Source organism: Asterias rubens, chromosome 9 (genome assembly GCF_902459465.1).
Source record: "Asterias rubens chromosome 9, eAstRub1.3, whole genome shotgun sequence".
In the NCBI taxonomy this organism is placed as follows: domain Eukaryota; kingdom Metazoa; phylum Echinodermata; class Asteroidea; order Forcipulatida; family Asteriidae; genus Asterias; species Asterias rubens.
In genome coordinates, this window is record NC_047070.1 from 18790376 (window position 1) to 18805340 (window position 14965).

At 38.9% G+C, this 14965-nt stretch overlaps 1 protein-coding gene and 1 long non-coding RNA gene across 2 annotated transcripts; one reads left to right on the forward strand and one right to left on the reverse strand.

Annotated features, from left to right (window-relative positions):
• Window positions 1-462: 462 nt before the first annotated feature.
• Window positions 463-7560, reverse strand: LOC117294651. The gene is made up of 3 exons (XR_004519567.1): window positions 7474-7560; window positions 5425-5571; window positions 463-540 (listed from the first exon to the last, which is right to left on the reverse strand). It is a non-coding gene; the product is annotated as an uncharacterized LOC117294651 (long non-coding RNA).
• On the forward strand, window positions 7207-14965 carry LOC117294650 (mixed lineage kinase domain-like protein). The gene is made up of 11 exons (XM_033777156.1): window positions 7207-7626; window positions 8602-9124; window positions 9510-9560; window positions 10019-10172; window positions 11080-11180; window positions 11533-11744; window positions 12148-12293; window positions 13082-13131; window positions 13484-13624; window positions 13912-13941; window positions 14755-14965. The coding sequence occupies exons 2-11, from the start codon at window positions 8626-8628 to the stop codon at window positions 14790-14792; spliced, it is 1422 nt and encodes a 473-aa protein (XP_033633047.1). The 5' UTR covers window positions 7207-7626; window positions 8602-8625; the 3' UTR covers window positions 14793-14965.

The following is a 14965-nucleotide window of genomic DNA, read 5'->3' on the forward strand; positions in this document are numbered from 1 at the left end:
TTGCAATTCATTGTGTGCTTTCCGCTGATGAGTTGATTGTTGTACAAAGCTTTGCTAGCAAAATGGCATATAAGTAACTTTAAATATCCTTAAGCCAGCACCAATGGATAGTATTTTAATACATCAACAGTCGCAATAAATGGACTATAAGTAAAGGTCTGTTTACACAATGTAAGACTTCATCAAATTTACCCCATCGTATTTTTGGCAATTTTTGTTTGGATTGTAAAAACATTTTACAAGTGGAAGTGTGCACTGCAGCAGTTGACTCAAAGTTGCTGACAAGTGCCTTTAAGTGTGACAAACCCCTTTAAGTATCACGGTGATGAAGTCAAACTGTTTGTTAACAGGCCTTTTTACAATTCATAAACAAAACAACAAGCCTACCTTAATATCCTTGAATTGATTACAAGAAGAAGCTTGTAGTAGAGAGATGATGAAGTGTTTGAAGTCATGATGAAGCTGCAATCTAAGTGTTCTCATTACAGCCTTGGTGCATCTCTTGTGAGGAAACTGCTGCTCCTCATCATCTTAATGAACCTGTAAACAGAAATCAAAGAATCGAGAATGTTATAAGCACCATTGATCAAACTTGACAGTTTGTATTAAATATGTAACCTTAGCTACAAATAGTGTAGGGCCTTTTTCTAGGGAAAAATGCTTTGAAAACATCCTGATTTATTTTTTAATCATTAAAGACACTGGACATTATTGGTAATTGTCAAAGACCAGTCTTCTCACTTGATGTATCTCAGCATATGCATAAAATAACAAAACTGTGAAAAATTGAGCTGAATTGGTCATCGAAGTTGTGAGATAATAATTAAAGAAAAGTTGTTTCGAAACCTCAAATTCTAAACTTGAGGTCTCGAAATCAAATTCGTGGAAAATTACTCCTTTCTCGAAAACTAAGTCACTTCAGAGGGAGTGGTTTCTCACAATGTTTTATACTATCAACCTCTCCCCATTACTCATTACCAAGTAAGGTTTTCAGCTAATAATTATTTTGAGTAATTACCAATAGTGTCCACTGCCTTTAAAGGCATGACATGTTAATGTGAACGCTAAGTCCTGTCTTCCAGTGCATTAACAATTGCCTAGATTTTATTGTAAAGAGTTCAATTCTCCTCAGGCTTTTAATTGTTTAAACTTATTGTTTGTTTTTTTTTTGGAGAAGAAATTAAATAAAACTTGACTTTATTGGATTGGAAATTAATTGAGTTCTTTATTTTTCCATTATTAGTGAAGTCAGAAGAAGGTGTTGTTTTCGGGGCTGATTGTTTGACTTTATTAAAGATTGAAAGGGTGGTACAAAAGGAGTTCAACTTGGGGGCGGTTCAAGATTGAAAGAAAGGTGGGGTTTGGATTGATATATAGGTTGTAGAAGGGGGTTACAACTTGGGGGTGGTTTAAGATTGAAAGAAAGGTGGGGTTTGGATTGATATATAGGTTGTAGAAGGGGGTTACAATTTGGGGGTGGTTCAAGATTGAAAGAAAGGTGGGGTTTGGATTGATATATAGGTTGTAGAAGGGGGTTACAATTTGGGGGTGGTTCAAGATTGAAAGAAAGGTGGGGTTTGGATTGATATATAGGTTGTAGAAGGGGGTTACAATTTGGGGTGGTTCAAGATTGAAAGAAAGGTGGGGTTTGGATTGATATATAGGTTGTAGAAGGGGGTTACAATTTGGGGGTGGTTCAAGATTGAAAGAAAGGTGGGGTTTGGATTGATATATAGGTTGTAGAAGGGGGTTACAATTTGGGGGTGGTTCAAGATTGAAAGAAAGGTGGGGTTTGGATTGATATATAGGTTGTAGAAGGGGGTTACAATTTGGGGGTGGTTCAAGATTGAAAGAAAGGTGGGGTTTGGATTGATATATAGGTTGTAGAAGGGGGTTACAATTTGGGGGCGATTCAAGATTGAAAGAAAGGTGGGGTTTGGATTGATATATAGGTTGTAGAAGGGGGTTACAATTTGGGGGTGGTTTAAGATTGAAAGAAAGGTGGGGTTTGGATTGATATATAGGTTGTAGAAGGGGGTTACAATTTGGGGGTGGTTTAAGATTGAAAGAAAGGTGGGGTTTGGATTGATATATAGGTTGTAGAAGGGGGTTACAATTTGGGGGCGATTCAAGATTGAAAGAAAGGTGGGGTTTGGATTGATATATAGGTTGTAGAAGGGGGTTACAATTTGGGGGTGGTTTAAGATTGAAAGAAAGGTGGGGTTTGGATTGATATATAGGTTGTAGAAGGGGGTTACAATTTGGGGGTGGTTTAAGATTGAAAGAAAGGTGGGGTTTGGATTGATATATAGGTTGTAGAAGGGGGTTACAATTTGGGGGTGGTTTAAGATTGAAAGAAAGGTGGGGTTTGGATTGATATATAGGTTGTAGAAGGGGGTTACAATTTGGGGGTGGTTTAAGATTGAAAGAAAGGTGGGGTTTGGATTGATATATAGGTTGTAGAAGGGGGTTACAATTTGGGGGCGATTCAAGATTGAAAGAAAGGTGGGGTTTGGATTGATATATAGGTTGTAGAAGGGGGTTACAATTTGGGGGCGATTCAAGATTGAAAGAAAGGTGGGGTTTGGATTGATATATAGGTTGTAGAAGGGGGTTACAATTTGGGGGTGGTTTAAGATAGAGAGAAAGGGGGGGGGGGTTGAAAGTACAGGGCCCTATTTCATAAAGCCTGTAAGCACAAACAATTTGCTTAGCATGAAACTTCCTTGATAAAACAAGATTACCAGCCAAATTTTAATTTGTTGCATATTACTTGTTACTCTGGCATTCAGCTGTTGTTTGCTTATTCTGAAAATCACTTGGAAATTTGGTTGGTAATCCTGGCAAGCAATTTTTTGTGCTTACAGGCTTGATGAAATTGGGCCCAGACTGGTAGAAGGGGTAACATCTTGGAGGCGACTCAAGATTGAAAGAAAGGGGGAGGTTTGGATTAAAGTACAGGCTGGTAGAAGAAGGGGTTACATCTTAGGGGCGGTTCAAGATTGAACGAAAGGGGGAGGTTGGATTGAAGTACAGGCTGGTAGTAGAAGGGGTTACATGTACATCTTGGGGGCGGTTCAAGATTGAAAGAAAGGGGGGTTGATTAAAGTAAAGGGCCCAATTTCATACAGCCTGTAAGCACAAACAATTTACTTAGCATGAAACTTCTTCCTTGATAAAACAAGATTACCAGCCAAATTTTAATTTGTTGCATATTGCTTGTTACTGGAATTCAGCTGTTGTTTGCTTATCCTGAAAATCACTTGGAAATTTGGTTGGTAATCCTGTATTTATAAAGATACAACTTTCATGCTAAGCAAGCAATTTTTTGTGCTTACAGGCTTTATGAAATTGGGCCCAGACTGGTAGAAGGGGTAACATCTTGGAGGCGGCTCAAGATTGAAAGAAAGGGGGATTGAAAGAAAGGGGGAGGTTTGGATTAAAGTACAGGCTGGTAGAAGAAAGGGTTACATCTTGGGGGCGGTTCAAGATTGAAAGAAAGGGGAGGTTTGGATTAAAGTACAGGCTGGTAGTAGAAGGAGTAAAAATCTTGGGGGCGGTTCAAGTTTTAAAGAAAGGGGAGGTTGGATTTAAGTTCAGGCTGGTAGTAGAAGGGTACAACTTGGGGGTGGTTCAAGATTAAAATAAGTGAGGAGGGTAGGCTGGTGGTGAAGGGGTTAAAACTTGGGGCTGTCAAGATTGAAATAATGGGGGAGGTTGGATTTATATGCAGTCTTGAGTATGAAGGTTACAATTTGGGGGCGGTTCAAGATTGAAATTAAGAGGGGGTTGTGGATTGATACAAGCTGTTGAAGGGGTTACATCTTGGGTGCGGCTCAAGATAGAAATAATGGGGGAGGTTGGATTTAAAGACAGTTGACACTATTGGTAATAGTCAAAGATTAGTCTTTACATTTGGTGTATCTCAATATATGCATAAAATAACAAACCTGTGAAAATTTGAGCTCAACTGGCCGTCGAGTTTGCAAGATATTAATGAAAGAAAAAAAACACCCTTGTCACACGAAGTTATGTGCTTTCTGATGCTTGATTTCGAGAACTCAAATTCTAAAGCTGAGTTCTCAAAAAAAAATTCGTGGAAAATTACTTCTTTCTCCAAATCTACGCCACTTCAGAGGGAGCTGTTTCTCACAATGTGTTATACCATCAAATCACTCCCCATTACTCATATCAGGAAAGGTTTTATGATGATAATTATTTTGACTAATTACCAATAGTTTCCACTGCCTTTAAGTACTTTTGCTGGTAGTAGAAGGGGTAACAACTTGGGGCGGTTCAAGATTGAAATAAATAGGGGGTGTGGATTGATATACAAGCTGTAGAAGGGGTTACAATTTGGGGGTGGTTCAATATTGAAAGAGAGGGGGGGGGGGTTGATTAAAGTATTAAAGGGCCCAATTTCATAAAGCCTGTAAGCACAAAAATTTGCTTAGCATGAAACTTTTTGTCTTTATAAAATAATGATTACAAGCCAAATTTTAATTTGTAGCAAACATTGCTTGTTACTGGCATTCAGATGTTGTTTGCTTATCCTGAAAATCACTTGGAAATTTGGTTGGTAATCCTAACAAATTTCATGCTAAGCAAGCAATTTTTTGTGCTTACAGGCTTTATGAAATTGGGCCCAGGCTGAAGGGGTTACAACTTGGGGGCAATTCAAGATTGAAAAAAGAGGGGGTTTGGATTGAAGTACAGGCTGGTAGTGAAGGGGTTACAACTTGGGGGCGGTTCAAGATTGAAAGAAAGGGGGAGGTTGGATTGAAGTACAGGCTGGTAGTAGAAAGGGTTACATCTTGGGGGCGGTTCAAGATTGAAAGAAAGGGGGAGGTTGGATTGAAGTACAGGCTGGTAGTGAAGGGGTTACAACTTGGGGGCGGTTCACGATTGAAAGAAAGGGGGAGGTTGGATTGAAGTACAGGCTGGTAGTAGAAAGGGTTACATCTTGGGGGCGGTTCAAGATTGAAATAAAGGGGGAGGTTGGATTGAAGTACAGGCTGGTAGTGAAGGGGTTACAATTTGGGGGCGGTTCACGATTGAAATAAAGGGGGAGGTTGGATTGAAGTACAGGCTGGTAGTGAAGGGGTTACATCTTGGGGGCGGTTCAAGATTGAAAGAAAGGGGGAGGTTGGATTTAAGGACAGGCTGGTAGTGAAGGGGTTACATCTTGGGGCGGTTCAAGATTGAAAGAAAGGGGGAGGTTGGGATTGTAGTAGAAGGGGTTACATCTTGGGGGCGGTTCAAGATTGAAATAAAGAGGGGGGTCTGGATTGAAGTACAGGCTGGAAGTAGAAGAAGGAGTTGGGGACAGTAGTATGAGGGGCAGCGTGACTGGAGTAAGGATTTGGATTCATCGGCATGACCACACACTGACAATCCAATTCATCACAAGACTTTGAAACTCACCAGTAATTGCAGTAATTTCGAGAGGTGAAGCGTACACTTGTAGTTCAAACTGTCATCTGCTGAGGACTTCTTGCGTGATGATAGTTGGTGACAACTAAAACTGTGTTTGTTGAAACGCTGTACACAGTCAGGTAACTTCAAAGATTCCTACAGTGGGGAAAACACCAAACAATTTGAGTGAAAAGGTGGGGTTTGGGATTTTTCATTTTATTACTATTTATAATGGATTTCACAATTCACCTGGGTGGCACATAAAAGTTGTTTGTACAGAGGTACAATAAAAATACTGGCATTGAACTTCACTCTTGAAGGGGTACGGTAATTTTCCTCTGGTAAGTGTCACTTCTAGGAGGAAAATGTAACTTTGTTTTGAAACCTTGCAAATGGCGTGACAGCAAAAGCAAACGGCACCACGGCAAATAAGTTAATTCAAAAGGCCTTGAATTAAAAACCATCCAATCCATTCAGAGAGGACACAAACCTTTGAGGATATAAAAAAAATGCTAAGTAAACATATTTGTTGTTTGGTTAGATGAGCCTCCCATCGAGGCAATTCGGCAAACTCCCACAAGGATAAACACCAACCTCGTAGCAACAGCCAATCTCTCTCTTAATAATAATAATAAACCAATCTTATAAAGTGCATAAAATACACGGAGTCCCAATGCGTTGTGCAAAGTCAAAAGAGACCACAAACAAAGTAAGTTAGAGTTTAATAAAAGAGTTTTGAAACAAGGTGCTTGAATTGATCCAGAGATTGTGCGTATTTGAGTGCCAGATAGTTGAAGCCGATGAGCAGGCAAGTAGAGATTGTGATTGGGAGCGGAGATTTCTAGAAAGTCTGAATAACGAAATTGTGATTCAGTTACTAGACGACAAAACTTATAACTTATTGTCATTTTTTAATCAGTGATGAGGTTGGTAGGATTCAAACCCACAACCTTGTTATTGCAAGTCATGCAGCCTTAACACTTGACAACCGGTGACACTTGTATGAAGTCAAGAATGGACAAACAGTGGCTCATTGAGCCACACGCATAACTTGAGATAGAAGACACTTGAATCTTTGTCAATCGCTGAGAGATAGTGGTTGTGGCCGTGCGTGGTGCACACGCACTTTCAAAGGGTCATACAGATACATTTTTAGGAAAGTGTGAGATCAAGTGGCAAATACAATCACCCAGTCAACACCAACAAATCAACAACAACTGCTATCAGTTATTTGTTTGATTGGTTTATTACTGTTGATTGAAGTAGATACAGTGTACATGCTTCACCACAGCCCGATATGTCAAAGTACTTTTTTTCCAATGAATGCCATCCAACATAGTCCAAAAACAATGACCAACAATACATCCATGACCATTGATTGTGTACAACTTACTATTTCAACGGACAAGTTTTTGGAAAGTTATCCCAAGTTTTAGCTTTTATCCCACTATAAATAGAGTGCTACCTGTGCCCCACGGCATCTAGACACACAACAAGAATCTGTTAGCTATTTCCAGACAAACCAATACGAACAAATCCTTACTTACCGATGAATTGTGAAGGAAACATTTTGATTTTTAAAACCATCGAGAGCAGACGACATGTTTACGAAAATACTTATGCACTGCATATGCGCAAAAACAGCGCCCTCTTGGTTGAACAAAATAATTACCCCAATTTTAAAACAGCGCCCTCTCTTGAAGTGAAAAATATTTACACGAAACTATGGACAGCGCCCTCTTTGGCGAAACAAATATTGACGCAAATTGAAGACAGCGCCCTCAGCGTTTAATGAGAATAACTGAGGTTTGTACGCCCATAAAATATCAATTTTTAGGGTATTTTTGTGTCTCATGAAGTTTCTGTTTATACAAGTTTAGCATCGATTCATGGAAACCTTTTGCAATCCTCCGCTCCACCGGATTGAATAACAAAACACTTCAAAAGCAACATCAACACTCGTTCGGAAGGTATTGTTCTTCAAAATAGGGGAAGTCCCCAAAAGTTCCCTAATATTAGTAATAATAGCTACGTTATCGCACCACACACAACGCTTACCGGAAGTTTCGAACTGGACCTTCAGAGTACAGTCAATCTACGATCAGCACATCATCATAGCACTAGCAGTAGAGCACTCGTTTCTCGAAGACTGTTCTTCCAACATCTGATCATCTGACTGTGGCATTTTCTGTCTCTTTCGTGATCTGTTGAGTAAGTATTGGGGCCTAATTAAAGGGGAGGTACACGTTTGGTAATTACCCAAAACAAATATTAACTTAAAAACTGACTTGGTATCGAGCATTGAATGAAGAGCTGTTGATAGTATTACCATGGTATTACTATTATAGTATAAAACATTGTGAGAAACGGCTCCCTCTGAAGTAGCATAGTTTTTGAAGTAGAGGTAATTTCTCATTAAAATAATACAAGACTTCTACCTAGAAAGCACACAAATTCGTCCAACAAGGGTGTTTTTTCTTTCATCATTTTCTTCCAGTTCCAATGACCAATTGAGCTCAAATTTTCACAGGTTTGTTATTTTATGCATAATGTTGAGATACACCAAGTGAGAAGACTGGTCTTTGACAATTACCAATAGTGTACCATCCCTGCAAGTGTCTTGCTTATTAAGGACACAAGTGTCAAGACTTTTGCGAGGGGTTGCGATAATAACGTGATTAAATAATTGGGTGGAAGTAACTAGTTAGTAGTTGCGATAACAATATTAAGGTAACCCTCCTCCCGTCGCGACGGCTTCCCGTCAGGAGGAGGGTACGACCGGCTTCCCGTCGGGAGGAGGGTTTCGTTATCTGTCGCAACTAGGAAGTAGCTATATACCGAGGCGCTGTACTCCATCCAAGGGACATGTTCCCTAGGAGCGGGCGATTGTTCTATGAAATACGTTTGAAACATTTGATCAAAGTTTAGAAAGATGTTTGAAAAGTAGAATTCAATATAAGTATAACGATCCACACAAAGCGCTTTTCATGGACTAACTCAACCGATCCAAGGCAACGTGTCCCTCTTCCTTTTCATTCATTGCTCATGTATCTTGTATTGTCATTTAGAACCTTCCCCTTCGAGACAAACTCTCCTTTGGTTTGGTAAAGCAGTCTGCTGCAACAGCTAACAATTTTAACACTCGGTTGTTTACAGTTGTTTTCCCTTTTGTTGCTTCTATTTTAGAGGAAGTAAGAACCTCTCGTCAGAATGGAGTTCATCGAGCCAGCTAGTATGGTCCTTACTGTGATCCTCGAGATAAACAACATTGTTAGTAAAGTACAGTCCTTTAAGCATCGTAGCCAGACTCTTGCTAAGCGGATCACAATCTTAGAACCAGCCATCAAGAAACTCGTCAACAGTGAGAACAATGCAATTGTGGGCAGTGTTGCTCGCGATGAAAAGGGACTGAAGTTGTTCAGTCAAGCACTGGGGGATCTTCTTAAACTTGTACAGGGTATTCGAGACTTCCTCGGCACATTGACAGAGAAATCTTTCTTACGGAAATTACGGTATGCAAACAAGATTGGCAACCAATTCGACGAATTCAGCGGGCAGCTGGATGCCCTCGTGAAAGACATTCATTTTAATTTACACGTGGAAATGAGAGAGGTGTCCTTCGATCGACTTAAAGAAGATAGAGAAGACCATGAGAAAGATCTGCAACATCTTCTTGACATCATTGAAAAACTAGAAGGTCTACAATTGGGTATGTCAGTGAAGGTGCAGAGCTTAAATTGGGGGGGGGGGTATCAAGGAGAGAACGAGTAACTCCTGAACCAGGAAGGATGTGATTCTGTATAAACAGGAAAACCAATCTTTTCCGCAGTGAATTTGTGTGCAGGATAACATTTCAGGTCAAGTAGAGTTTCCTCCATTTAAGCCACTTTGAGATCTCGATCCAGTGGACGCATCCTAACGACACTACTAGGTTAAATTGTTTTCCTATGGTAGCTCTTTACATTAATTGCTTTGCTTTCTACTCTGATTCCGAAACTGAGCTCCGCACCACTAGTTTTAAAAGGTCATTTGGAAACGGTTCAATTACGTGTACCATTCTTATTTTGCTCATATTATTGTTTTCTTACACACAGGTCAAGAAGAAATCATTGAAATATTAAAGAAAAAGCTGTCTGAAAAACCGGGTAAGATAACGACCTTTAGATTTTCAGTCTTCTAAAAAGTCTCTCCAACCATATTAATTTCACAACAAATGCCTTTTGAGTCCAAAGTGCCCAATTCGAAGATAATGTGCCCCTTAAAGATCTGGGAAGATGTGTTTTAAGAAACAAGGCCAATGTCTCTGAGTAAAAGACAGAATTTAAAAATCTTTGAGAAAATTGTCGTGCCATTACAAGTCATGCTGTGTACCAGTTGTGATAACGTAACCCTCTTCTTTTGTTGTTGTCGGGAGGAGGGTTACGTTATCACAACTGTAATACAGGCCTGAACGTCTATCAGTTTACAATGTTGAACGCAAAGAATCGTTCACCCCCCTCCACAAATATCAAAACTTACAACACAAAAGTTTGCACTTTCCCAGGTCCCCTACCCAGATTCCAGAATCGTAAACATCTTTTTACTTTTATCTTTTCTTGTACAGGCAACTGTTTTGACCACGGACTTGATGGTGGACCCAAAGAAATCGACTTAAGTCGGCTAGAAAACAGAGAATTGTTAACTAAAGGGTTTACGGGAACAGTCTACAAGGCTTCGTATATGAAGGAAACGGTCGCCCTGAAAGTTTTTCCAGAAGGGTACTTCTTTTAAACTTTTGCAAAATAAATAGTTAATATTACCCCATCAGTTAGGGAACTTCATTACTGATTAGGGAATGAATCTATTGTAAAAGAACACATTGCCTTGGATCGGTCTTTGAAAAGCGTTTGTAACCATTTGTTATAAAATGCATATGGTTAAAAAGATGTTTTAAAAGTAGAATAAAATTATCCACACAAGTATCACTCGAAATTGGGTGGTTTTCCTTTTACCACGTCGACTAACACGATCGGCCATTTATGGGAATCAAATTTTTTACTTCCATAAGTGGCCGACCATGTTAGCAAAGTAAAAGGAAAACCACGCAATTTCGAGGCAAATTACTGTTTTTAAATGCTTGAACAAAACTACTCGTCGATATATTTCCACTTTACTGTCACATTACACTCCTCCATGATTTCTTCGTGTGACGCTTGACATCACTCGCTTGAATGTTCCCCGAGCAAACAAAGTTCCAAGTCAAAACGCTTTCAGTGTAGCTGGGCCAATAATTTTGGAACAATCTTCCTACTGTCATTAGGGAATCTGTCACTCTTCTGAAGAGAAGCCAGTTAAGGCCGGTCACACTGGCCTCGATAGCGAGAACGAGAATGTAACAATGCACGACACGATTTTTGGAACAAGCGGCCTGTATTCTCTGCGAAGAGCAATTATACCAACAGAAAGCAACCTCTTTGCATCTTGATCATTATTGTTTTTGTTATCGCTTCAGTGTGTCTGGCCCTTTATGGTGAATTGTCAGTTTGGCCAGCTAGAAACCCAATATTGCTCATCGATACTTTTCTGCCCTGAATGCAATTAAAAGCCTTTGTGAATAACTAAATAATTGTCTTCATAATAATATGAGTTGTTTTGATCCTTTTCTTCATTATTTTACATTTGCAGAGCGAATTTGAATAAAGGCGTTCTCCTTCAAGAAGTAAAGAATCTGATTCGCCTCAGTTCCATTCATGTTGTTCGGATTTGGGGTGTATCTACCACAATAGGTGAGCTCTTCAATTGTCACAGCAAAATTGATTCCCCTGTTGCGTGTCATGGCCAAGCAATCAAGCACACTGGACTCAAGCTCTGGTGTTTCTGATCAGCAGAGTGTGGGTTCGAGTCCACGCCGTGACCATTGTTTCCTAAATCAATACACTTGATCATTATCTTTGCCCTTCGGATGGAACATCAAGCTGCGTATCCTCGGAGCACAGAAAAAGTTTGTGAAATCCTGGCGTGAAGTTATATTAAAAAAAATTTAAAAAAAGGATTTACTTTCCGTATTACTTAAAAGAACCACCTGTAATTTGTTTGCAAATTTTGTACTTTTTCTTATTTTGGTCATTTTAATTCCAGAGCCTATGATCGTTATGGAGTATATGGAGCGGGGCAACCTTCGTCATGTCCTAGACACCACCGACGCAAGTCTGCTTCCGATTCATAGGCGCATTCAGATGGCTCTGGATGGCGCCCTCGGACTTTATTGCATCCATCACATGGATCGAGCCATGCTCCACCTCGACCTATCAAGCCACAGGTTTCTCGTCAACGCTAAGTGGGAAGTGAAGGTGAATGCACCAACCTGTCAACATTCAGCCATTGTATTTTCCTACTGTACAATAGCCATAGTCAAACTGTTGTGGCTAAATGGTCAAGAGCGCTGGACTCAAGCTCTGGTGTTTCTGATCAGCAGAGCGTTGGTTGGAGTCATGGGCCTATAGGCATAAAAACCTGCTTAGCCAAGAAAAATCTTGCTTTGCAAAATCAAGTTACCAGCCAATATTTCATAAATTTACATTGTTGCGACTGGTAGCCCACTCATTTCTTGCTTACCAAAGAAATTATTATCTGCTTAGCAGTTTTATGAAATTGTGCCCTAGTCTTGATACTTGTGTGCAGGGCATAATGGGGGCACCCTCATCTTAACAATACCATTACTCATCTCTGTTTTATTATTTTCATAATATACAGATTTCTGATGTGGGGATGGCCAAAACTTACACGTCGATCCGGAGACAGTCAAAGCTCACACGTCCCACCTCAAACATGCACTACGTTAGCCCTGAGCACATAAAGGATGTAAACCTTGCCCCAAATGAGCCCATGGAAGTGTACAGGTACACGATTTGACAAAAATCTATAATTGGTGCTCGCAAAATCATTGGACACTTTCGGTACAGACACAAAATTAAAAGGCCACAGATTTACAAATAACTTACAGGGTTTAAGGTTTACAGAAGGTAATGGTGAATGACTTCTCTTGGTACAGGTGATATATTATTCCAAGAAATGCTTTACTTTTTGAGAAAACATGAAATTAATATCAATTCTCGATATCGAGAATTACAGATTTATTTTAAACACATGTCAGGACACGGCGAAACGTGCAGAAACAAGGGTGGGTTTTCCCGTTATTTTCTCCCGACTCCGATGACCGATTGTGATTGAGCCTAAATTTTCACAGGTTTGTTGTTTTATATAGAAGTTGTGATACACGAAGTGTGGGCCTTGGACAATACTGTTTACCGAAAGTGTCCAATGGCTTTAATGATCTCACTTAGATGCGGAGCATTTTGAAAGGCACTGGACACTTTTGGTAGTTACTCAAAATACTGGTTAGCATAAAAACTTACTTGGTATCGAACAATGGTGAGCTGTTGATAGTATAAAACGTTGTGAGAAACATGTCCCTCTGAAGTAACATAGTTTTTGAGGAAGAGGTAATTTCTCACTCTAATATTTTAAGACTTCAGGCCTGAAGCCTTTATTAGGCATCTGAAAGCACACAAATTTGTGCCGTAAGTAAACTGTAAAAGGAAAATAGGTCAAACAGCATAATTTGTTGATTAGGGGGTTCCCATTCATGTCATGTGTTTATTTACACTTTATTTTCATCTTTTTACAGTTATGGAATTATAATGTGGGAAATAGCCTCTGGACTCCGACCATACGAAGGTAAATCGTAAATTTTAATTGTAAAGAATTTTTTCAGGGCGTTTTTGATAGATGTCATCTTAAAATACCACAAATAATTGTTTTTAAATTAAACTTTTAATGATAATAACAATAAACATGCCTTTGATTAGCGCTTAAATCCGTCATATTACTCAAACTATAGTACCCCTGGTCACTATGGCATTTCATTCCTTGAACCATCTCAACTCTTATTATTATTATGTTGTTTAAATATAGATCAGTCTTTGTTACAGTTTCATTAAAAGAAAATCCTTCATCAAAAATTTACATACAATTTATAAGAAGATCAGTTTGATGTGAAGCTCTTAAACATTTGTTTCCATTTTCCCAGGGAAAAATGATACGGAAGTTACGACATTTGTTATGCAGAAGAAAAAACTGGCCTTTCCCTCACATGTGACAAATGAGGGACTTAAAGAACTGATTGATAAATGCCGGAGCTTTCACCCTCTGGACCGACCGACATCTAGTGGTAAGTAAACATTTGTTGTGCGACGGCAGAAACGGAAAAAGATTGTTTGCAGTTTATGTTCAGAATTCTTACTTCAAGAACAAACCTCAAGTGTACAAGTCTTGGCATTTTCTCTTCCATTTTAGTGTCATGGTTTGAAATTTAAATTCTTCACCAGAATGGAAAAATATGTCTGCAGAGTAGTTCTAGCAACAAACATCTAATAGTTATGCATATTTGAGAAGCTGTTTCATCGCTTTTGGTTTTTAGTTGTTTTTTTTATTGCCTTTTACTGTCCTTCATTTCAGAGATCGTGGACACCCTTAAAGGCTTGAGAAGTAAGTTTATGTGTTGTATTGTCTTTAAGAGATGGTCTACGTTTTAGTGATTGGTTTGCGAAACATTTCACTTAGAAGTACTGTGGCTATAATGTACCAAAAAAGATTCAAGTTTTATGCCCCAAAATTTGAATTGAGAAGCTTTTCTATCAGTAACACAATTATTTCTTCATGCATAACGGCTCTGGACCACCTTTTAAAATGAATTTAGCACGATTAGTTTTATTGTTATTCATCTACATTTAAAGCCATTATACACTTTCAGTACAGAAAAGAAAGGAAAAAAAGTTCACAGATTTACAAATAACTTACAGGGTTTACAGAGGGTAATGGTGAAAGACTTCTCTTGAAATATTATTCCATGAAATACTTTACTTTTTGAGAAAACATTAAAACAATATCAATTCTCGATAGCAAGAATTACAAATTTATTTTGAACACATGTCATGACACGAAGAAACGTGCGGAAACAAGGGTGGGTTTTCCTGTTATTTTCCTGTTATTTTCCTGTTATTTTTTCCCGACGGTTTGTTATTTTATATAGAAGTTGTGATACACGAAGTGTGGGACTTGAACAATACTGTTTACCGAAAGGGTCCAATGGCTTTAAGTATGGGAATAAAACAATCAAATTGTTGGAAACAAAAAAACTAAAGGTATACCTTTCCTTTAAATACTATTTCAGACAAAATCTAACAGAATCTTTGCAAAACATTGTCATTAAAAGTGTTTGAATTAAAAAACAAAAGCTCTGCAATTTATTATTGTGTCATTTCGGTTGTCGTTATAAAATAATTATTTTTCTGTCCGCAGGTGCCCTCGAAAAATCCAATGATATATGGTGGGAGTAGCTCGACGCTGGGCCGCTGTGTGTTAGGTGTCTAGCCCGGTGACTAGGGTTTTGTATTATTATTATCTATTGTCACATTTGGAGGTTCGTAATCTACTTCAGATTCATAAATACCTAAGACAGTTTATCCATTCTGATTGGTTGAGAGGGCATCATGAGGGGTTGTTTGAACGG

Coding starts and splice junctions, on each gene's coding strand:
- LOC117294650 (XM_033777156.1), top strand. CDS start 8,626: ATGGAGTTCATCGAGCCAGCTAGTATGGTCCTTACTGTGATCCTCGAG. Junction 10,173..11,079: donor CTGAAAGTTTTTCCAGAAGG/GTACTTCTTTTA, acceptor TTACATTTGCAG/AGCGAATTTGAATAAAGGCG. Junction 11,181..11,532: donor GGGTGTATCTACCACAATAG/GTGAGCTCTTCA, acceptor TTTTAATTCCAG/AGCCTATGATCGTTATGGAG.